At 39.1% G+C, this 25,116-nt stretch overlaps 1 protein-coding gene across 13 annotated transcripts in view; it reads left to right on the forward strand.

The window, feature by feature from the left end:
- The first annotated feature begins 5,605 nt into the window (after nucleotides 1-5,605).
- Nucleotides 5,606-25,116, forward strand: part of PHF3 (PHD finger protein 3) — a 78,062-nt gene continuing 58,551 nt past the window's right edge. Inside the window, exons 1-2 of one of the 13 annotated variants that reach the window (XM_070584820.1) lie at nucleotides 5,606-6,023; nucleotides 16,209-16,477. In XM_070584820.1, the coding sequence (XP_070440921.1) occupies nucleotides 16,234-16,477 (244 nt within the window). In that variant the 5' untranslated portion in view covers nucleotides 5,606-6,023; nucleotides 16,209-16,233. Of the gene's footprint in view, nucleotides 6,024-6,078; nucleotides 6,299-6,325; nucleotides 6,733-16,208; nucleotides 16,478-25,116 lie in introns of those variants that run through there. The other 12 variants (XM_070584828.1, XM_070584823.1, XM_070584827.1 and 9 more) reach the window with 12 other exon arrangements.

A 25,116-nucleotide genomic window follows, 5' to 3' on the forward strand; every position in this document is an offset into this window, starting at 1 on the left:
TAACCAAGTAACTCTACGTTTAACAGTTTGAGGAACTGCCAGGCTGTTTTCCAAAGCAGCTGCACCATTTTACATTCCCACCAGCAGTGTATGAGTATTCTGATTTTCCACATCCTCGCCAATAACTGCTACTATCTTTTAATCATAGACATCCTAGTGTGTGTGAAGTAGTATCTCGTGGTTTTTACTTGCATTTCTCTAATGACAAATGTGGAGCATCTTTGTATGTGTTTATTGGCTGTTTGTATATCTCCTTTGGAGTCATGCATGCATAGATCCTTTGTTCATTTTAAATTGAGTTATTTGTCTTTTATTATTGAGTTGTAGGAGTTCTTTATATATTCTACAAGTCCTTCATCAGATATATGATTTGCAAATATTTTCTCCCATTCTCTGAGTTGTGTTTTCACTTTCTTGATAGTGCCCCTTGAAGCACAAAAGTTTTTAATTTTTATGATATCCAATTTATCTATTTTTTCTTTTGTTGCTTGTGCTTTGGTGTCATACCTAGGGATCCATTGCTAAATCTGAGATCATGAATATTTACCTTCATGGTTTCTTCTAAGAATTTTATGATTTTTGCTCTTACATTTACGCCCTTGATCCATTCTGAGTTGATTTTTGTGCATGGTTTGTGGTAAGGGTCTAACTTCATTCTTTTGCATGCATCAATCCAGCTGTTCCAGTAGCGTTTGTTGAAAAGACTGTTCTTTCCCCATTGAATGATTATGAGATCTTTGTTCATAATCAGTTGACCATGACACATGGGTTTATTTCTGGATTCTCAATTCTATTCCATTGAATAATATGTCTATCCTGTGTCAGTATCACACTATCTTGATTACTGTTTCTTTGTAGTAAGTTTTAAAATTGGGAAGTGTGTGCCTTCCAACTTTCTTCTTCTTTTTCAAGATTGTTTTGGCTATTCTGGGTCAACTTTCTTTTTAAACACAGTTTTTCCATATACATGAAAAAATGCATGTTTTTTCATGTTAGGTTGTTTGTTATATATTTTTGTTGGAATTTACTTTCCCAATTGTATTGTAACTAGTGCTTGCTGTTTATGGATAAGCTATTAATTTTTTTACTGATTTTTTAAATAACTGGCCTCATACTCGAATAACTCCTAATGCAAGTAGTAGTGGTTTAATTGATTCTCTTTAGTAGGCAGGTATATCCTAGGCCAATACTGATCATTGTGTCTTCCTTTTCATGATCTATCTATCATTTCTTTCCTGGCCTTTGTGTTTTGGCTAACACTGAATGATGGTGGTCGTAGTGGCAGCCTTCCTCATCTCTGGCTTGAGTGGGGATGGGATGCTTCTAATGTTTCACCGTTAAGTGTGATGGATCCAGACAATTATTATTGAGCTTCATCTTAAAAGGATGCAGGAGCAATCCACATAAAGTCGTGAGAGAGATTATAGCAGTATCTGGGGTCAGTTGGGAGGAGGGCATTCCTGTCAGCGGTAACAGTGTGAGCAAGACTTTAGGTTGAAAGATAGTATGGATGTGTGTAGGGAACAGTAGGAAGTTGGATGTTGCTGTATCATAAATTATAATAGCAGGGAACAGGGAAAGAAGAGGTGAAGAGCTGGACAAGGACCAATCTTTGATGGACAAGACCAATCGGTCTTGATGGCCATATTAGGAAGTTTGGATTTTGTTTTTTTATTTTGGAGAACGCTGGGAAGATCTCAAGTAGGGAGGTGACATTGTCACTGAGGGACATTATCACAGATACTTTCTTTAAAAGAATTTTGATTATTTTCATGGCTGCAATATGTCCAACCAGATAATGAATCATTTGCAGTTCCTGAAACATACCAGAGTCTCTGGTACTTTCTTGTCTTTGAAGGCATCCTCTCTGTCAGAAATGCCCTCTGCCCACTCCAGGCTGGGTGAAGCACGAATACAGGTCTTCTGTGCCAACCGCTGTCAACGCACTTACCAGGTTGCATTGTACTTGTCCACTGGCCCATCTTTCTCACTCTTCTGAGTACCTTGAGGTCAGGAACAATACCTTTTGTTTCTGAAACGCATTGGGGTGCATAACGGAATGGATGTAAAAGGAATAAATAAAGGTAGTTATGGGTTGGCAGGGAGAGTATTGCAGAGGGCTGAGAGAGGTAAGGTCATATGGAGAGTTAATGATAGAAGTGGTTAGAAAACAGTTGTGTCAGCTCTATCCGTGCTCCTTCCCTGTACCTTAGAGTTGCTGAGGTCTACAAAGGTGCTTTTATGCCTTGTGCAGTCCTGGCGCATGGACAAGCTTTCTTTTATTGTCGGACCTAGCCTCTCTAGGCCCCCTGAACTCTGGTATACTGTGTGAATTATTCTTCCTGGGATGGGGCATACACTTCCTTCTCACCCACTGCTTTCCCCTGAAAGCCTAAGTGACTGGGAGTCACCTTTCTGGAGAAAGTAGGTAAAGAAATTCGTGGGAAAGGAGCAAGCCTGACATAAGGCACAAAGTGTTCTGGGTTAAGCCTCTATGTTCCACGACTATCTTGGTAAAATGAATTCAGGATATTTCGAACCCACAGTTTTGATCTCATGTTTAAGAATAAAAACATCTACAAGTATTTCAAACTAACATGAAAGTGTGTCTGTGTGTATAGATAGTGTTTTCCAGAGAAAACCTCATTAAACAAATGTAATATTTTTATTGATTTTCTGTGTAGTTAACTCTTCCAATTTTTTCCAATTTCTTTTTTGAGGAAGGTTAGCCCTGAGCTAACTACTGCCAGTCCTCATCTTTTTTGCTGAGGAAGCCTGGCCCTGAGCTAACATCCATGCCCATCTTTCTCTACTTTACATGTGAGATGCCTACCACAGCATGGCTTGCCAAGCGGTGCCATGTCCACATCCGGGATCCAAACCGGTGAACCTGGGCCACCAAGAAGCGGAACGTGTGAACTGAACTGCTGCGCCACCGGGCTGGCCCCCAATTTTTTCCACCTTTGCTCTAGAGAAGTGATACTGTAGAGACCAATGTTTCGGTGATGACAAGCATTGTTCATCTCAAAGTTGACTTCCATGTCTGCATTGTGAGCTGTCTTCCATGGCCTCACTCTCTGCCAGGCTCAATTTTCCTGGGTAAAGTTTTGCAAGATCTAAATTTTATCAATTTTCATTCTTTCATAATTTTTAGTTAATTACAAATATATTGTCAGTTTTAGCCATTCTTGGTTGTCTTGTCTTGTTTTCTAGCAAATTTAACTTTCCGAAATTAATTTGGAGTTTTTGATGTTACCAATACAATCTGATTTTCCAATAGGTCTTTTAACCAAAACAGTGTTCTGCATGCTGTTAGAGCCACTCCTAGTATTATTATGCTAGTTCTTCCTTCAAGTAAGCTTTCTAGGAACCAGGTAAGAGACAGATAGTTTGTGTTTATATCTGGAAGAAAAGAGCAAAGATCATTAATGGACAAATGTGAATCTGGGTACTTGGCTAGTTCAAAATAATGGAATCAAAACATCATGCTTTGTGGCAAGCTTGTTAGCTTTTTTAGGATTAGAAATCTTTGTTTTGTAAATGTGACAGGTTTATGGTTTCTAGATTTTCTTTTTACCTCCATTTTGTTTTCATAAATTTACTAATTTTTTTCTAATAAGGTAAGTTTCCCCCAGCTCTTCCAAGGGGATTTTCCATTTGAGCTCTACTCTGTTGAGTTCCTTTCGGGGTTGGATTTTGTTTATAACAATAAGCTTATTCTTCCCTAATGCCTTTTTCAAATTTCACGTTGAAATCAACAAGCATAAAGATAAAGTTAGATTTATTTTTGCAATTTATCCCAGAGACTCCAAGCGAAAAAATTTTTTTGATTACTCATGTCTATTTTCCTTTCTCAACAAAACATTTTTTTTTAAAAAAGGGATTTGTCAAATTAATAAACAGAAACCCCATTAAATTGGAGTCGAGAGGCCAAAAGGGGGAGCTCTCATGCCCTAATATGATAGCGGAGCCCAACAGGAAGAAAAAAAAAGACTTCCTCTTCTTGATCGGCAGGAAGCTCAGCCAATGAAAGACTGTCACAACTCAGACAATGAAAAGCCACTGCATATGGCACTCTCGGCTCTTCCAATGGACTCTTTGTTCACAGTCCCCCTCTCTACTTCCTCTTCCGCTCTATAAACGTTTTTCCTCCTTTCTTTGAGGCTGGAGGACCTGCATGTGGTTGGCCATGGTCACAGATTCAAAATTGCAATTCTTTGCTGATCTGGAACGAACCCATTTTTGCTGGGGAAATAACTGGCTGTCTATTTGTTTAAGGTCAACAGATTTTAAAACAAGGTTTTGAGATATTGATGAGTCAAGGCAGAGGATGGAATTCTAGGATTTCGGTAGAATTAGGACAATCTAAACTTCCTTAGTACAGAGCACTTGTATTGGGAGTGCTTGAAATACCAGGAGACTGGAGAGAGTGAAGAATAGATCTTCACCACGTGCTTGTGAGCTATTATTCCACTCTGCACAAATCTTACAATGTGGCCTGCGGTTGGCGTGAGGCTTAAATCAACAAGTGAAGGTTTTGGAAGAGCCCAGCAGGTGCTGGCTGTCGGTCTTTAGTGGGTGCTGTAATGGTCCCTGCAGATCGGAGACACTCTCCGTGTCTTTAAGGGGCTCATTTTGGTCAGGGTGATGACTAGAAAGAATTACCTCACCTGCTTATTAAGGGCCGAGATAGAGGTCAGCCCAAGCTGCCGCGGAAGCGCGGAACCTAGACCAGCGGTTTCCAAACTTTTTGGTTTCAGGACTCCTATGCACGCTTAAAAATTACTGAGGGACTTCCAAGAGCTTTTGTTTATATGTGTTAGTTATGTCTATCGATATCTACCGTCTTAGAAATTAAACCTAAGAATAATTAAACATTTAAAAGGTAGCAAAATTCATTATATGTTATCATAAATAATATATTTATTAGGAAAAACAATTTTCCAACAAAATTTAATGAAAAGAGTGGCACTGTTTTAACCTTTTGCAAATTTCTTCCACGCTTGGCTTAAGAGAAGGTAGCAGGATGCTCACAACTGCTTCTGCAGGTTCTCGGTTGCTCCATGTTGTTTTCCTTGAAGCAGATGAAGAAAATTTGGCTTCATACATATGTAATCGCAAAAGAATGGACGACGCTCGGAAAGGTCTTTGGGACCCTTTACGGGATGCTCTGGCCAGTGTGAGAACTGCTGACTTAGACTGGGAATGCTTCTCGGAGGAGGCAACCTGAGTCCTGAAGCAGACCGGCCATCTAGGGGCAAGGTGGGGGTGGCGGGGATTAACGATGGGGCTGACATGTGGGGCCAGCAGGGATTCTTGGGCGGGGGCCTCATCCACGCACCCTCCTCTACCATTTTGGAACACACGCCCAATTAATAAAAAGCACCCGCTGGGGGGCCGATCTGGCCACCAATCTCACATTAACTGTGAAGCCTGAGTGCTTAGGGCAATCGGGGAACAGCGACCACCCACGGCCGCGCCCCCGGGCCTCCCGCGAGCAGAAAGCCGGAGGCCCGCGGGGAGCGCCGCGCCCTCCCATGCCGGGCAGGGGTGCGGTGGCCCGGCGGAGCGCGGCAGCCCGGGGCCCCGCGGAGGCGCGGCGCGGGAGGGCCCCAGCGCGCAGGCGCGGCGGCGGCGGCGGCGGCGCAGGCCGCGGCCCCCGGAACGGTAAACAGTGGGGTCACGTGACGCGGCCCCGCTCCTGCCCCCGCGCCGCCGCCGCACGCCGATGGCTGCGGGGTCTCGCGCCGCCGCACGGTCCCCACGAGGCAGGCGACCCTCGGGCCCTGGGCGGCGGCGGCTGCCACGAGGCTGAGGAGGGCGGCGCGGCAGGCTGGAGAGTGTCGTCCGCGGCGGGCGCTCGGCCGGGTGAGGCAGGGAGGCCGTGGCAGCGACGCCGACGTCCTGCGCGTACCCCCTCTCCCCGCGGCACCCACCGGGCCCCCTCCTCCTCGGCGGCGGCGGCGGCGGCGGCCACCATCTTCCTCCTGCTGCCAGTGGTAGCGCTCGTCCGGCCGAGCTGGGTGAGTGGCGGCTCCGGCCGCGGCCGGGGAGCCGGGCAGCCCTCCCTCCCCCGTCCCCTGCGCGCGCGGCGCCCGCGGCCTCCCGCCCTCCCGCGGCCGGCGCCCCGCGCCGTTCTCCCGCGCATCCGTGCGGGCGCCGCGCCGGCCTCTGGCGCAACGTCCTCGGCCTGCGGGCCGCGCCTCCACGCCCGGGGCCGTTTGGACCGCGGGCCACGGCGGGGGCGCCGGGCGGAGGGTGGGCCCGCGGCCTCTCCCGCTCCGCCCCGGGCCCTCGGGTGAGTGTGCCCCGCCGCGCGGCGCGCAGGCCGGAGGCGCCGCGGCGCTGCCGGAAAGGCCCTGCCGCAGCCCCCGCCCGGCCTTCGGGCCTCTGTTCTCCGGGGGAGCCCGCGGTGGGCCCTGGCCGGGGAGCCGGGGGGGCCGCGATGGCCCGAGCCGCGAGGCCGAGCCCCGGCCCGCTGTTGGAGGCGGGGAGTTGGCGCTCCATCCATGCTCCTGCCACCGCGCGCTTTTGTGCTCGGGAGCCAAACTGTCGCCTGCTTTCGCTTAGTTTAAAATGAGGAGCCTGAAATCTGGCCTTCCGATCATACGTGTCATTTAATGAGCCACTTGTCGATACGTGTGCGTGTTAATGGTGCTAAATAACTGATCACCTGACACGAGGGGGGCGGGGAGAATGGAGAAAGGGAGAGAATGTGGGTACCGCGCACAGGTTGGTATCCCCCCCCCCCGCCCCCGACAGTGGATTGCCAGGTCCGACGACCTTTGGGTTTTTAAATGCCATTTCCTAGAGACTCATGATTCGAGGTAATTTGAGAGTGTGATTATTGGTGCTATTCAGGAATCATTTGCAGAATATGATCATGGATAGTCATTAATGTAAGTGGCAACAACGCTTTAATATCTACCTGGTCCTAATCTTCATTATGTGCAGATTCTTAATTTAAAATGAAACATCGGTAATTGAACCTTCCCCATATACGAACTTTACCACCTTATTTTAGGCTAAAATAAAAAAATGATACAGTAAACTACTTAGGGACTACTTAAAGAGTACATTGTATTATTAGGTCACTGTTTTGGGGTCGAACTTGTCTTCCATTTTCCAAACTGGTTGAGATCTTCCAAAACTACACCTCCATTCCTCATTCATATCCTACCATTTTTTCATTCTTGAATGAAGTGTTCGGGATTGTGAAAGTGTTTATAGATGTGTGTTTGTGGTAGGGAAGAGACATGACTCAAAGAATCAGGAAATTTTTGCAGCGTTCTTCAAGTTTTGAATTTGTATCTTCATTCCAGAGCACAGAAGGTGTTGTGTAAGGATTATTTCAGATAGGTTTTCACCTTCACTGCCACTTAGTCCGTTTCTTAATTTATTATATTTCTCCCCACTTCTTCTGTTTACTGGCCACATATTACAATAATGAATTTTTCCTGTATATCATCATCATCATCACTACTGATGTTTTTAATACATACTCCATTTCCCCGTGATAGTAACAGAATTTAAGGGGGCACTTTTAGGAGCTATTATTGCTCTGATTAAACCACATACAGTTCAGTCAATTCCTTGGCTACAGAAAGACTTCTGCTCCACTGAAGTGGGCTGCTTTTTAGGAGCAGGATTACAACCTTACCTTTTAAGCTTTGTTTGATAGCTGTACCGGTGGTTTATCAAAAGGATAACAAATAAGTTAGTGATGGGACCAGTTTTCCTCTGTTTTTGCATGCTTTTTAGGTCCATTTATTGAAGAGCATGAAAATGTCATTTATCATACTGCTTTTACATCCTTTGGGAAGATAGTGAACTTCTTTCTCTATCACATTGAATTAGTTATACATTTCATGCTGTTGGGATAGACCTCAGATACCTTTACCTAACTGATCTTATGGTATACTCATCTGTTGCATGTTCAGATAAGTCAAATCTAAGAGAAGTAGTCTGTGTAAATGTAGGTGAAAAATAGCTTTGGTTAACGCAAATTTCAGAATAGAAAAATGGAAAGGAAGTTGTCTTTATATTAATCATTTAAAACTGTACTATTAGAATTTAGATTGTATTGAGTATTGGAATCAGGAAAGGTTGATAGTCTTTGGCTTATATAATAGCATTAATAAGACTGTATTAATAAAAGTTGGAAGGCAGCAAGTAACAAGGAGAATTACTGCAAAATTATGTTGAGTTTAGATTTTTACATAGTATGGATTATACTTGGAAAAACTGGTGAAATGTAAATTATGCATGCAGTTGTATTTTTTGGCTGCTAAAATATGGATAATGGTTCTCTTCCTTGACATAGTAATATGATGTTTGCCTTTTTGATACATTTTGCTTTCTTAAATTTGCACTTTTTTTTTTCTTTACACAGATTTCTACTGAAATCCTTTTGACTTAATAATTTTTGTCTGGAGATAAGATCTTTTCTGTTTTTTACTGAGGTAATGAGGTTTACTGATCAGCACCCCAGGTTTATGGATTACCATTAACTCCTTCACCACACAGTGTCAGGGAGCTCAGTGTTGCTGAAGTGCTGATTTTTAAATATTTTCATTCATCCATATTTCGGGAATTCTTTCTGACAAGTGGCTGCTAGATTTTTTTCTTTTCCAGAACGGTACATCTTGGGCTCTATTTTTCTCTTATTTCTTCATGGAGCACCCCCTGAGATTCTGGAATATCTTTTCAGAAGCATAGACATTTTATTTTTAAACTACAAAAATGACTTGGTAAATTGCTACACATTTATGATGCTGTTTCATTTTTGAGAACAGTAGAAAAGGTTCTCCTTTAATTGTTGCGCTTTGATTACGTAGGGAAAGATATTGGGAATGTTGATTTGATTCAAAATATTTGAGACCCCAGTGCTGTGTGTACTCAAGGAACATAGTCTTGAGAAACAAAATTCAAAGGCGTGAAATGTTAAATCTTTAAAAGAGGAAGCTATTTCAAAAGTTAGAAAGACATTGTATGAGGAATTCCCAAATGTACAGACTCGACAATGATTGCCATGTGTTGTGTATTTAATTTAGATCATTTTTTAATGGTCAAGGGATTTAAATTTTTACCGTCATTTGTACAGTGAAGAGGGGATGAAGAGAAATAGTTAACACTTCAAAATATTATCCAGAAGTTTTAATCTGTTGGCACTATCTAACTTTATTAGACACATTTTTGAATGACATAGTAGATTGTACAGAAAGGCTAAACTTAAAATGGTTTTAATTCATTCATAATTTGTGTGAGGTGGCCACATGAAAACATTATATAACATTGTAGAGTGAAAATAAATTGTGAAGTTGGTAGTTGATAACTTCCAAAATGATGTTTGTACACACTAAGGATAGCCATTTTGTTTTTTATGTTAGGGAGTAGCTAAGTGCATATTTTCTAATTTATTTTGAAAGAAGGGTACCTCACTTTGTTTCCAGTATTTTTAAGATTTCATTAACGGTATATTAAAAACATGAAAATTAGTGTATTGTGCAAGTAGAGTGCATAAAGTATAGTAGATTAAAAGTGTGGACTCAGGAATCACACTGTCTGGGGTCCACTTTAGGTATACTGGCTATGTGACCTTGGGCAAATTACATAATGGGCTGAGCCTCAGTTTGCTCATCTGTAAAATGGAAATAATAATTGCTCCTACCTTATGGGGAGCTAATGAGATAATGCCTACAGTACACCCAGCTTAGGGCTGGCGTACGGGACATGCTAAGTACATGTTAGCTTGGACTGTTATTACCTAGGCCATAGTTTTAATGATGTGCTATTTCTACTGTTTCTGTGGGTAATCCAAACTGCTGATGCTTCCCATAATGTCAGTAGGATATAGTTGTAGACTTTGAAGTTAATTCTTTCTTACTACTGTTGGCTAGTGTAATTCTGCTTTTGCCAGTTTCAACTTTGTACTTGATAGTTCTTTTTCTAGGTTGTTGGGTCAGCGTTGGTCTTAGTGTGGCAGACACTGTGGATTCTTATATATTCTTTTTACCTGATAAATTCAGGAAAGAAGTTATGATCCTTGCTTTTTCTCCAGAAGTCTTGCCAAGAGTCTAGCCAATGAAACTGGACCAGAATTGGAAATGGGTGTGTAGAGCAGGTGATTAGGTTGCATTGCTTTGTAGAATTGTACTTTGTAGACTTCTCATAGCACATGGCCTAACCATTTAGTGATTTTCCTTAGGTCTAGCCTGGAAGGATAACCTATTATTCATCTTTTTTTTTTTTTTTTTAAAGATTGGCACCTGAGCTAACATCTGTTGCCAATCATTTTTTTCTTTCTTTCTTTTTCTTCTCCTCCCCAAAGCACCCCAGTACATAGTTGTATATTCTAGTTGTAGGTTCTTCTGGCCGTGCTGCATGGGACACCACCTCAGCCTGGCCTGATAGTGGTGCCATGTCTGTGCCCAGGATCCGAACCGGTGAAACCCTGGGCCAGCAAAGTGGAGCGTGTGAACTTAACTGCTGGGCCATGGGCCTGACCCCCCTATTATTCATCTTTAACGTTGTTGTATCGTGGTGGTTAAGAAATGATCTTTGTGTCAGAGTGGATTTGAGTTCCAGCTCTTGTCGTTTACTTATTCTGTAATATTAGGTGTAACTTTGTTAAGCTTTAGCCCCTCTCTTATAAATTGAGAATAATAATAGTATCTGCCTAATTGTGTGGCTGTGAAGATTAAGTGACATTATATATTTAAGTTTAGCACAGTGCCCAGCACATAAGAAACATTCAATGAATTTAACTTTATAAAGAGATAGTACAGGGTAGTAGTAAGTGCATTGACTGTCAGATGGAATTTTCTGGGTTCAAATTTCAGCTTCACCACTTACTCTAGCAAGTAATTTAATCTCTCTGATCTCAATTTTATTTATTTTTTGTGTGATTGGGATTATAATATAGCATTGTGAGGATTAAATTAATAAATGCAGATCAGAGTTTCTTAACCTCAGCAGTATTTTTTGGCTGAAGAATTCTTTGTTGTGGAGCTTTCCTGGAGCGTTGTAGTATACTTAGTAGATGCCAGTAGCGTGTCTTCTGGTTATGATGACCAAAAATGTCTCCATACACGGCCATGTGTCCTCTGCAGGGGCACAGTTGCCTCTGATTGGGAACTGCTGATGTGAATCATGTCTAGCAGTGCCTGGCATGAAGTTAGAGCACAGTAAGTTTTACGTTTTATCATCATTATTAGTAGTGGTACTTTTATTTTTCACCTCTACTACTGCCAGTTAGAAATTTGTTCATAGTGAGGATGCCCGATGAATTGATGTCTTAAACTGTGGCGTGGGGGCTGGAAGGCACCAAGCAGTCTCATTCCCAGGGTCTTTGCATTTATTTAGGTCTTTGCCTCGATTGCTGTTCCCCATTTATGCCTGGGTCACTCCCTCATTTCAGGTTTTGGCTCCCGGGTTAGCAAGGCCTTCATTTACCATCACACATAGAATGCCCTTGCCCTCACTTGTCACTATTACCCTAGTTTTCCTTCATAGATTTTCTAATCTCCTGATGTCTGTTTTACCCCCTCTGCCACCCTTATAAGAGTGTAGACTGTGACACAGAGCTTCATCATAGGATAACCCATTAGGCCCTTTGATAGCATTAGTGACTAGTTGTTAGGCTTATGTGCACTATTTTGTTTTTTAAGGAGATCATATGATTAAATACACAGTTTCACTTTGAAGGTATTTCTGAGAAGTTGAGATAATGAATTTTAATTTACTCTTAATTTGAAGGGGGTTTTCGTAGAAGTGTCATTTTTTCTTGCTGTTGGTGCTTTGTAAATCTTATCTTTTTGCATTCTAGTCATTCATGAAACACATAGCACACAATGTATGCTGGTTTTACCAGTGTAAGCTAATCTGACTGCAGTATAATTCTCTACCAGTTACAGATGAATCAAGCATTTTAAAGCGGGAAACCTGTCTTCGGACTCAGATTAAATTTATTCGGAATGTTAGTACTAATACTTATTTTTAATTTATTCTGAGTCTTTCCAAAAGGTCGATTAGGAGTACACTCTGCCATGCATAATCAGCGCATGCTGTTCCCTTTGCCTGGAGTACCCTCCGGACTTCTGGGATTCAGCTCACACATCGCCTGTGCAGCCTTTCTTGGCTTCCTGAGTCTCGCCTTCCTCTGTGATGCTGTCTGCAGCCCTTCAATATGACACTTTCATGTTGTGTTTTGATGTTTACATGTTGTTGTATTTGTTTCTGTGCCTATGCTCTATTTTGGATTGTGAGTTCCCTGAATTTGAGACTTGGTTTGTTTCACCGGTACCTTTGATAATACTTGATAGTAGATGCTTAATAAATATATGAATGAATGTGTAATTTTGAATTAAGCAGATTATCTAATTCTCTGACTTGGCTGGGTACATTTTGTCATCTGTAAACATGCGGTGTGTCTGTGAACCCAGAAATAATTTCTGACTTTAGCATATATGTATTCCAAACTGTTACTATGAATTTAATTAGAAACATACATATCATTAACCATTTAAAATATGCCCCAGGTAGGCTTGTTAGGTTTTAATTATTAAATTTGTAATGCCAAATAGAGGGAAGCATTTAAGTAAAACTTCAATGTAAGAAACAGGAATTTGTTTAAATCAAGGAGTCTGTTTAATTAACAGAGATAACTGAATTAACTCTTAATTTTTCTCCTTAATTAGATCTGATTACCTTTGTCAAGCCACATTACCAGCTATCTCAGGGCATTGTATTTTAGATTAATGTCCTTTTTTTTAAAAAAAAGAAAAAAAGTTTTATTTCGGAACGATTTTAGATTTATAGAACAGTTGCAAACATAGTATGGAGTTGTATATACCCTTCATCCCGTTTCCCTGGTTGTTGCATCTGACGTAATGCTGGTGCCTTTATCAGAACTGGAGATTGGCATTGGTACATCACTGTAAACTCAGTTCCAGACTGTATTCTGATTTCACCCGTGTTTCTACTGCTGTCCTTTTTCTGTTCTGTGGTCCAGTCCAGGACACCACATTGCATTTGGTAGGTTAGTGTGTTCCGTGTTAAGTGAGTTAATGTTTCTACAATTGGCTAGCATTTGTTTTCCGATGTAGCATGCAGTGTTTTTATTATTCTATTTTTGATACTGAGCACTTGATATCTGAAACTGATTTTTTTAAAATATATTACTTTATACCAACCTTAAATGTTACTTTCAAGATAGTCTTGTGGGATGGCTGTCTACTATCATTTCTGGCATTCTTCCTTTGGAATTGCCCCCAGAGCCAGTTGCAACTTCTCATGAAAAATCAGTCTTACTAGTTTATAACAATTTCACAAAACACTAGTCTTGTGATGTGTCCTATAGAAATTGTCTTCTTTGGACCCATTAGTTTGGGATGCTTTATACTCTGTTCTGTCTTGGAAGATTCCAAGTCTCATTGGCATATTAAAGGTGTCTCAGACAATGGTAGCTGCTTAGTAAACATTTGTTGAATAAATTAAAGGTGTTGTTAAAGAAATGTAACTTTATCATACTAGTCTTTCTCCGCATTTGGACCATGGAAGACTTTTTCCTGATATGTTTATTTCAATCCAGGGAAACACACTTTATAAGTCATACTAGTTCTGGCCAAAAAAAGTACTGGCAAGTTTGGTTTACCCATCTTATTTACTTTTTTCTTTACTTTTTTAAAAAAATTGATCTTTAAAGACTAGATACTGTCTACTGTTGAGATTAAAAAATGTGTTGCAAGCTCTGAAGGCACTTTTTAATAAAGGAGTTTGGGATAGTTCACTAATAGTAGTATTACTGAAAAAATACTTTGCTCATTTAGTTCACTATTTAGGATGGGTTGGTCTTACAGTGTTGTGATTTCAAGCTACGTGACCATAACTTCTGAGTGTTCTCCATCACTTGAGAGCTCGTAGCCAGTAGTGGGTGCAGCAGAAAGAATGACCTCAGGTGAAGTTTGTGGAATTTACTGGACTTGTGTTGCTATGGGAGGGAGTGCATTTTCAGTAGATTCAGCAAACCATTTTTAGAAGGAAGTTAGCTGTTTGTTTTTAGAGCTGGAATTGCCTTCTTTTTTCTTTTTGATTCATCTGAGAAAAAAAAGATTATTAATTGGGATAGAACTCTGAAGAGGACGTAGTTTTGGCCTGTGGTAAACTTTGGATTCCAGCACATTCAGATAAAAGATTTGTTGGTAGTTCTAGATACTTACTTTTGTAAGGTTTAGTAAGATTTTTGTAAATTATTTTTTAATTACCAGAAATTTATTATAGTAAAATTTCTTTGGAACCTACAAACATGTTAGTGGAAGTATTAGTGATAGGATAATTGAGCCTTTCTTAGGTACTAAGGTCAGATAGCTTTAGGGAATTAAAACTTTTCCTAACTTTTCATCAGCATTGTGAGCTGTAATTTTCTCCTAATGTTATAAGTTAGAGAATGCATGTAAAATAACCAGCAGGTCAATCAAATAGTTAACATTTTGTTATTTCAGTGCTTTATTAATATTTCGATATAAATAAATTGCAAAATTTGAGAAGAGATGCTGTAATCTTTCTGTTTAGAAGAGGATTAATTTGTGAGACTGAGGAAATTTTCTTACCTTTCTTTAAATTTTAAATTGTGTTAACAGTAAACTACATCTATTTAAAATAAACAGATTGGGAAATTTTGGTGGGTGTATACACTCCTGAAACTACTACCACAGTCAAGATTTAGGACATTTTCATCATCCGCCAGAGTATCTTCCTGTCCCTTTGCAGTCCATCCCTCTCTTGTCCAAGGCCCCAGCCAGTCACTTATTTGTTGGAAAATTGTTTTTAAAGCAGAGCCTTCAGTGAATCAAATCTAGTCAATTTCTAGCTCTGTAGCTCGGTATGAAAGGGTAAGAGCTACGGCTGTGGGCTGCAAAACCTTGAAACCTGGGTTTGAATCTTGGCTCTGTTTTGTGACTTTGGGGAAGACATTTAAATTATTTAAATGCACTTTGTTTGTAAAATAAGGACAATAACAGGGCCTATTTATTATTATTATGTATTGGGAATAAATGAATTAAATATTTAGCAGCATATAATATACGCTGTAGGTAAAATATTTAGCAGCATATAATATGTACCCAGTAAATTCTAGAGTATCTTTGAACTTCTTCCCTCATTTTTATAGGGGAAAGAATTCAAGGACAGTTTGAGAAGATTTTGGTAGATTTGGAGCTAATCTAAAAAACCTTAGAATTTTGGAACCTGAGATGTTCTGGGTTAATTAGTGGAATTTTCTAGCTAACTGAATATTATTAAATTTTTGTTGACTCTGCCCCATCCCCCAAAACACTTTGGTTCTGTTTTCTCTGAAACCAATATTGGAAATAATTTAACTTTGGTAATTGAGGCTCCTCTAGAGCATGAGATGACCTTCGCTGAGCAATACCTAGTGCTTAGGTATGGTTCAAGTAGGAGACTGGCTCAATATCTCTGTAGACCCCACATAACTCGCTAAAATAAATTGGAATCTCTGATACATTGTTTTCTTCTCATTTGTCTCATTTTATCCTAACAGGAGTACCCCCTGAAATGTGTGTATGTTCGCTTCTGTGCCTACGTGTGTGTAGTTTTTTTGAGTTTTGATTTGTTGGATTTAGTTAATAGTTTTTTTCCATTTTTCCCCCTACCCCCACCAAAAAATTTTCTGTCTGTCTATATTACCTTTCTTTAAATAATTTAAATGCTTTGTAAATAAAACAAGGCTATTTTACGGTTTTAATAGGTATGGGACAATCATTTAACTGATTTGATTTTAGCTCTTTTATATGGACTTGTAAAAGCAGTGTCTGATTGTTAATTTATGAAAAGATTATGGTTAAAAACATGTGGTTTTTGTGGTTTAAGCCATGTAATTCTTTCAAATGTGTCAAATTAATGGACTATATACAGAGTTGTTTTTTTTTTTTAAATAATGAATTGAGTAAACATTTAGTAGGATTTCTGGTAAAATGATATTCTACATGCGTCATGAAGAAACATTATTTAGTGAAGATTTGTTCTACATGTCCAAATGTGTATTCTAAAAACAATGAGGATTTTTTTTAAAAACAATTCAGAAATACCTAAGTGTGTTCTTAGACTCAAAACTATTAAAATAATTTGGTTTTAGGTGATTATCAATTGATAGCTTTATTTCTTATGGTATTTTTTTTGTCTTTCTATAGGGTTGAAAGACACACAGAAGTCTTCATGGATATAGTTGATACATTTAATCATTTAATTCCTACTGAACACTTAGATGATGCCCTATTTCTAGGATCCAACCTGGAGAATGAAGTCTGTGAGGATTTTAGTACAAGTCAAAATGTCTTAGAGGACTCGCTGAAGAACATGCTCAGCGATAAGGATCCTATGCTAGGATCTGCAAGTAAGCAGTTCTGTTTGCCTGTTTTGGATAGCAATGATCCCAATTTCCAGAGGCCTTGTTCAACAGGTAATTCTTACTTTTTTTTTTTTTAGTTTGAAATTTAAAATAAAAAGAATTTTCAGCAGCATCTTTTTTTTTTTTTTTTGATGAGGGTAGTGAATTTAGAGTTCTTTCCTTTGAATTGAGAGCTGCTTTTCTAGGCATCAGAATTAGAATTTAAATTAAATTTTCTTCTAAGGAGTGTGGAATTACCTTTGAGGATATTATGGATATAGACAGGGTAACCATATAATTTATCATCCAAAGTGGATACTCTGTGAGAATTACAGGGGGTGCTGTTAATAATTACGTCATGACAACAGGTGTAAGTTGGGACTCTCCCTAACAAATAGGGATTGCCTTCCAAATTGGGACATGTTGTCACCCTAGGCCTGCTGGAGTCAGGGGGAACTACTGAATTGACCTCAGTGCCCCTCCCAGCCCTTTAAATTTTATCTATTGTGTGCTCCCATTTCAGATCTTTTGGTATTTTGTACATGTATCTCAGAACCAGAGAAGGCACTCTAGACCCGTGCTGTCCTCTGTGGACCCACTAGCCACATACAACTGTTCATCACTTGAAATGAGTCTGGTCCTAACTGCGATGTGCTGTAAAACGCACGTTAGATTTTAAAGACTCAGTAAGGAGAAAGAATGTACCATGTTTTCGTCAAGTTGTTTTCAACGTTGATTACATGCTGAGGTGATATTTTAGATATTTTGGTTAAATGAAATAAATTATTAAAATTAATTTCATTTGTTTTCTTTTCACCTTTTCTAAAGGGGACTACTTGAAAATTTAAAGTTATATATGTGGCTTTCATTATATTTCTAGTGGGCCAGCACTGTCCTAGGATCTGTAGTTGAAGTAACTGAAAGATTGAGGATAGTAACTTTCCGTAGGGCTAAACTAATTCTTAAGAAATTACTTAGAGATATGTTAATATGTGGAAAAACATGTAGATTTTCTTTTATAGAGCAAAGAAATAATTACAACAAATTTTGGAGCAGTTATCTGTTCTGTGAGCTAAGATGAGGTAAGGGAAAGCCAGGCTCTCCCTCCCTTTTCCCTAGAGTAGTTCACGGGTATTTGTGGTGGTGGTGTGTTTTTCAATGATTCTAGACTTCTGCACTACAGTTTCTCAGTATGTTTTTTATTTTCGTTTTACTATTTTGTACCTAATATTTTGATGTAATATTACTTAAAGTTTATATTAGGTGGCCCGCTGTTCATCCATAGCTGTCAGATTACTGTGCCTGAAGACCTCAGCACTTTGGCTGCTAGCGATCTTGTCACTTTAACAACTCCTTACTATTGAGGTCTTTGGAATTGCTTGCTGATGGTGTATCTCTGAACTGTATACATTGTGTTGTGTTATTGCATAGGTTTACATTGTTTTTGTTGTATTTTAAATGTTTTAAAGCTTTTAAAGTTTTATTTTATGTATGCATTGTTCAAGTTTTACTTTGGTTCCTGTGTCGGTACAGTTTATCTAATTATCTTCATTGTCAAACACTTTTGACAGTGTTTGGTTGTACGTGCAAAGTTTCACAGTTTAGTCCAAATTCAGGAAAAACATGTATTGAATACTTATGTGCTTGTTACTGGAAGTACAGTTCCCCTCAAGGATGTTATACTGCGCCTGGAATGGGCAACTGTATCATCCTATTAGACTTTACTTATAAAATCCCAGCCCTTTATGTAATACTGGTATTCCTACTTGCTATCTTTTTTCTTTTTTAATTGATTTCGGATGATATGAAAAGTTTTTATTGATGTGAAAAGTCTCTTCAGTTTTGGTGAATATTTCTTTTGCTAATAGAAGACTTAGAACATCTTTATTGAAGTAATTAAATATTTTTAAGGTATGATTAATACTTGTTTATGATTCTATTATCTTGTAAACTTTAACTTTTTTATTTAAGAACTTACATGCAATTATTTTCTAATTTTAAATTTATTTGCTGCAATTATTTACCTTGGTTCTGAAGGAGAACTGTTTGTATTCATATATATGTAGTATGTGTGTTTTTAAGCTGTTTAAAGGAATATGTAGGGGAAACTTAAATTAATAAAGCTCCCCTGTCCAGGATTCTTTCCATGTCGTTGTACTGTCAGGCAGGGGATTGATCTTGATTGCTTCAGAGTTCCTTCTGCCCTTGGGGATATTTGGTTCACTATAAGACCTGTATACTTTCTAATGATAGCAAAATGGAAAATGTTAAAAAGCATTTAAAAAAATGTGTTTTGAAATAATTTTAGATTTAAGAGAGCATCACAAAGAAGAAATTTTGTTTAGTGAAAACCCCATGTGGAGAACTTTTATAACTCAGCTATTCACAAACTACTTCATCTTTTTGTTCTTAAGTAAAAATGACATAGCTCTTACCCAGATGTTTGTACTTGGCTCTGTAGGTTTTTACTAATTGTCTTGTGAAGCTTAGCAGGGAAATGACCCTGTCAGTATTCCTCAAACCAAGGAAAGCTGTGGATTATGGTTATTTTGTAACCGTGGTTTTGACAGTGCAGAATTAGCAAGCAGAATAACTGCTGTCTTCTTCTCTGCTATGCTGAACCAGGTTGGTTGCTGTAGTTGTTAAAGACCAATTTTTTGTTGGTGTAGTTGTATGGCTTGCATTGTATTTCAGCTGTCTCTAGGAATCATAGAGTAACTTTAAAAATTGTAAAAATAGGAAAGAAACATGGAAGATTACATTTAGTGCTCTGTCAGATGTGCAGAAGTTAGGATTCCAGTGGTTTCATTTTGAGAGATAACTGGTAGATTTCTGTTCCTCTTTTGGAATGCTTTTGACTCTGTAAAGTATTTCTTTATGTAATTGTAGTGTTTGCATATGGTTTTTAGGTTTGCCCAGTAATAAATTCTTTCCTTTTTTTTGATAAGGAAGATTGACTGCTAACATCTGTTGCCAATCTTCCTCTTTTTGCTTGAGGAAGATTGTCGCTGAGCTGACATCTCTGCCAGTCTTCCTCTATTTTGTATGTGGGACTCTGTCATAGCATGGCTGATGAGTGGTGCAGGTCTGTGCCAGGGATCTGAACCTGTGAACCTGGGCTGCTGGAGTGGAGTGCACGAATTTAACCACTACCCATCAGGCTGGCCCCAACGTTTTTTTTTTTTTAAACTCCAGTGAGTAAGGAAAATCAAGTATTGGGGAAGTATTTGATCTTGATGATCAAACCAGTTATTGGTATCCTTAAAAAAATCCTGATACCTTATCCTTAAAATAAAAACATTTTCCCAAGTAATGGGTTCAAGATACCAAATGTGTTGTTTATATATACCACTTGAGGAATGTATTCAAAATTATTGAAATGGTGTTTGAAAAACTAGAATTATCGGTGTCATGAAGAAATGTTTATTTTCTCTTTCATTTTACAAACGTGTTCCCCTTTTACATAGACACTGATTCATAAGTGTGAAACAAATCTTGTATTTATGACCCATTTCTTTATATGGTATATTGAAAATAAATGTTCAGTGGCTGTAATTTGATGTATTTCCTTAAGACCAGGAAGATAGACACACTGTAGACATACGGGTATTCAGAGCAGCCTTTCATTGATATGGCGCTTGTAGCTACCGCCTCCTTCAGTGAAACCAAGGTGTCCTTTCCAGGCTACATTGTGCTTACAAAATCATCATTCACTCAATTAAAAACAAACTTCCTGTGGCATGGTTTTTGGAGATTAAACACATCAAAAAATCATTAAATTCTTACCAACATCTTGCATATTTGCTAAGAGTCGATTCATATTATGTACTTGTGTTTTTTTCAACTGTAAAGGAAAATTTCTGTTAGCATGCATATATGATAGCTGCTTTCCTATCGTGAATGCCATTGATAATGTATAACATCAAGCAGTGTTCAATAAGAAGTTTAGCTTGTGCTGCTTTCTTTTGGAGCAAAGTATTGTAATACATGTTAAGACTGGTTTTACAAGCTTCTCAGCAATAATATGATTTGGTCCCTTTTTTGGCACAGACATTTTTAACTATTAATCATAGCTCTGTAGTTTGGGACTTCTTCATCATTAGAGGCAGCATTCGTCTGTGTAATATTGGAAAAATTATATTGTATTCTGGAAGAATGGTGTTCTGCATCACTGAGGTTTGTTTAAAAGATATTAAGTTTTTATGGTTTCATGCTTTTCTTGGATGACATTTTCTTTTTATTTGTTTATTTTTTTGAGGAAGATTAGCCCTGAGCTAACTACTGCCAGTCCTCCCTTTTTGCTGAGGAAGACTGGCCCTGAGCTAACATCCTGCCCATCTTCCTCTACTTTATATTTGGGACGCCTACCACATCATGGCGTGCTAAGTGGTGCCATGTCCGCACCCGGGATCTGAACTGGTGAACCCTGGGCCGCCAAGAAGCAGAACGTGCGAACTTAACCACTGCGCCACTGGGCTGGCCCCTTGGATGACATTTTCAATCAGGCAGTACATTGAACTAAATACAGTGGACCCTGGTCCAGTAGAAACCACTTTTCAGATAGTAATTATCGTTCTTCTTATTGGTATTTTAGGCGGGGGTGGCGAACTCTGTGGAAATTGATTGCACATGTAGATCCAGTTATACATATAAATTCATTCCATGTTTGCGCTGGGTCTTTTTTCACTACTTTTGTTTATTATTCTGAATGGTAGTATTTGCTGTTATTTTTTTTCACTTTTGTGCTTTAATGACCCTCTTGCGCCATTGATCTTATTTTTGAGAGTTGCATTTGAATTAGAAAATACAAATTTAATGTGTCATGCAAATGAGCTGAAAATATATTGGTTAAGACAAAGCATATACTCTTAATTGAATGTTAAAGAGTAACTGATCAGCCTTGTAGGAACATGCATAACCTTTAAGAATAAAACTTCATTTCTGTAAATGGATGGTTAATATTAAATATCATTTCAAGTTATACTTAGGGGAGTTTTGGTGAAACTAGGGTATATTCAGAACAGAGCAAATAAAAAAGAGAGGCAAACACCTTATAGAATTACAGATGTAAATTAGTGGAGAGCAGAAGATGCTGGAAGCTGGAAAGAGTAGAACGCGATAGTAGCCATAAATGCTTGAAAGGTTGTCACATTGGTGAGAGATTGGACATTTTTATGGATAACAGGAAAACGCCAGATCCACCAGGGAGCAGTTAGAGGGGGGCAGAGTTTGATTGGTTAAAAGGAAGAACTTGAGGTTCCCAAAAGATAGAATGATAGGTTCCCTGGGGATATAGGATTTATTGTGGATGTGACCCTCTTGCCTGGGGTGTTTCATCGGACATTTTAGTTATCAGGTAGTTGTTTCTATTAGGTGGCCTTTTATGGTCTGTTCCACCATAGAGTGTGTCTGTTACTTCTTCTTTATTAAAAATTAGACGGTTTAATCCTAAATCCTATTTGCAGGCTTGATGTATTTCATTGCTTCTTTAAATTCTTTGAAATACAGCTTCATAGCTCAGTGATAACTGCATTTATGTAAGCAGCTTTCATTGCTCTTAATTCACTCTGTTTCTTGCCGTCTTATTTCTTATACTTTCTCCTTGTTATAGATTGTTTTTCAATTTAGACATTTTTGATAGATTATGTCAGTTCTTCTCGAACAGGTATTTTTCGTTAGTCATTGATACAGGTCATCCTAAATACCAAAATAACAGAATTGGATTCAGAGAAAACAAATAAGCCCTTTAACACAAACACTAAAGTATCACTTTCTAAACTTAGAAAATCCAGAGGTAGGGAATTTCTGGCCCAAGACCAGAGTTTTCCAATTTATGTTTTTAGTGTATATATTTTGTGGCATTTCTCTGTTTTACCTTTACTTGAGTCAGTTGACTTTTGCTTCCTTAGCCTGACATAATATAAAGCCAAGTATATTTTTACTTTGCATTGCCTGAGCATTTAATTTTCTGTCGTTTTAATTTAAAGTGAGAAATAAAATTAATCATGTCTTCATCACTATATCCCTGATATCTTTGTTTCTTCCTTTCATCTATTGCTTAAAATTCATTCCCTTGTTATTCCTGAAGCCCATTGCTTATTTGACTTAAAACACAAACCTTGGATCAAGACTAGTACAGTTTTTATTTTTTGGGTTGCTGACTGCATTTTTTTTTTAAAAAAACTTGAATTTCTGTGCTATTCTAACAGGATTCTTTTTCCAGTGTCTTGGGCGTACTTTTGGTTCTGTTGAATCTACCTTTTTTTCTGGAGACCTGCCTCCCAGAGCTCTCTGTCATTGGCCTGTTGCTGTCTGGGTTTGCTGTTCTCTAGGCCTCTTGTGCGTCTGTCATCCCGAGCTTCACTGCCCTTCTTGAGTAGAGCTGTTGTTTGCCTGTATTTCATCTTCTTTATCTCTGCCTTCTCTACTTAATGACATCCTTTCTAGTAATATCATACCTAACTAATAGTCAGCCTTTATATAGAAAACAAAGTTGAGTATCAGTGCCTTAACATGTTAAGGTACTGTTTCTGAGTCTCCTGTCGTCGGTGTTGCTGATGGGTTGCCTGATCGTTGCAGGGGACGTGTTAGGTGGCCTTCCGCACACCCCAGCTTTAGAGCTTCTCTATCTTCTCGTGTGCAGTCTTTCATTTGTGTTTGCTGGGCACTTGGTGGGCCTTTTCAGTTTGGGAAGTGATCCCTTCAGCTCTGGGAAATTTTCTGTTTTTCTTTGCAGACTCTTAGTAGAAAGCTGTTGGCCCTTCTGGATTAATTGCTCATTTTTCTTATCTCTTTCTTGCATCTTTGCCATTGATTTGTTTTAGTCTTTGTGTAGATTTACTGCCTTATTTTCCATCTCTCTGAGTATTTAATTTGACAATTACCATTTCTAAGAACTCTTGTTATCTTTATTCATACCATTTTTAAATAGTATTCTATTGTCATAGGGATCTAGTCAGAGCTCTTTATAGTCTAAATTGGTTTTTCTATTTGTTTATTTTGATCTTTCCCATAGTGTTGCAAGCTTTCCCCAAATGTCTGATTATTTTTGGTTGCTTGTTGATGTTTAAAATGGGAGGAAATAGGAAATTTATGTCAAGTTTTGCTGTGAGGTAAGTGGGCTTTAGCTTAAGAGCCTGCAGGTATTTGGGGGACCCCTAAATACCAGGGTGAGGGGTCCCTCTCCTTAGGTAGAGACTCTCTTATTTCCTCCAACTGGTTCATTCAGTTTTCGTTAAGAAAAGATTTTCTTGCTCAGAGTTCAGTGCTTGGCTCTAGGCCTTGCTGGGTACTGCGGTGGGGGAAGGGATGAGGTTGACCTCTCAGTAGTTAGGCCTTAAGTTAATTCCTTATTTCTAGCCCAGCTCACTGCCAGTGCTCTCTACCATTCCATTTCTAGAAACTCTATATGTTTGTTGGGTGGAGTTGTTCCTTAAGCTGTAGCTCCCTTTGGCTCTAGGCTGTAACTTTTCCCTGCTGTTCCATTAATCTCTTCTATTCAATTTTCTTTTCATCTTTTAGAAATTTGTTAAAATCTGTTGTCTGGGGGCCACCCTGTGGCCAAGTGGTTCAGTTCCCATGCTCCGCTTCGGCGGCCCAGGGTTTCGCTGGTTGGGATCCTGGGCGCTGACATGGCGTCACTCATCAGGCCACCGTGAGGCGGCATCCCACATGCCACAGCTAGAAGGACCCACAACTAAAAAAAAAAATATACAACTATATACTGGGGGGATTTGGGGAGAAAAAAGCAGAAAACAAACAAAAAAATCTATTGTCTGCTTTTGGGCTCCCTCCTCTTCTCTCGTCTTCTCTTTGTTATTATGTGCTTTTCTTTGTATTCCTTTATTCTTATTTTAATGGATTTAGAGAGAAGGAGGAGATAAAAAGTCTGCCATTTTGAACTAATGACTCTCTTTTAATTAAGTCAGAATAGATATAAAATTTCTGATACCCAGTAATTCTTACTTAAGGGTTTGGAACCCTGTCCGTTATTACCATGCCTTTGTCACTGTTGAATTTTACCCTGTTGTTTATTTCTCCCATGGTCAATTGCATTTGTTCCGTTTTTTCCAAGATTTTTTAATCTATTAGTAATATTAATCTTAATTGCTAGTTTTCTGTTGGTAATAAAGCTATTAACAGACTTCTCAGTTTGCAAGTATATTAGGGTTTTCTAGAGAAACAGAACCAATAGAGTGTGTGTGTGTGTGTGTGTGTGTGTGTGTGTGTGTGTATGGAGAGAGAGAGAGAGAGAGAGAGATTGAGATTGGTTTATTTTAAGAAATTGGTTTATGCAGTTGTGGTGGCTGGCAAGCCCCGAATCTGTAGCTTAGGTTGATAGACTGGAGACCCAGGGAAGACTAGATCTTGGAGCTTGAGTCTGAAGGCAGTCTGGAGACAGAATTTGCTCTTACTTTAGGGACCTCCATCTTTTTTCTTTTAAGGCCTTCAACTGATTCAGTGAGGCCCGCCCATATTATGGAGGATAACCTACTTTTCTCAAAGTCTACTGGTTTAAATGTTAATCTCCTCTAAAATATGCTTTCACATTTAGACTGGTGTTTCACTAAATATCTGGGTGCTGTGGCATAACCAAATTGACACAATGTTAACCATCAGAGCAAGGTACCAAACTCTTCGAACGTGGTGAATTATTTGAACTATTACTGCTAGTTGATATATGTTGTTGCGAAACTAGCTTTAATCTCGGG

The sequence above is a fragment of the Equus przewalskii genome, chromosome 19, assembly GCF_037783145.1.
Source record: "Equus przewalskii isolate Varuska chromosome 19, EquPr2, whole genome shotgun sequence".
In the NCBI taxonomy this organism is placed as follows: domain Eukaryota; kingdom Metazoa; phylum Chordata; class Mammalia; order Perissodactyla; family Equidae; genus Equus; species Equus przewalskii.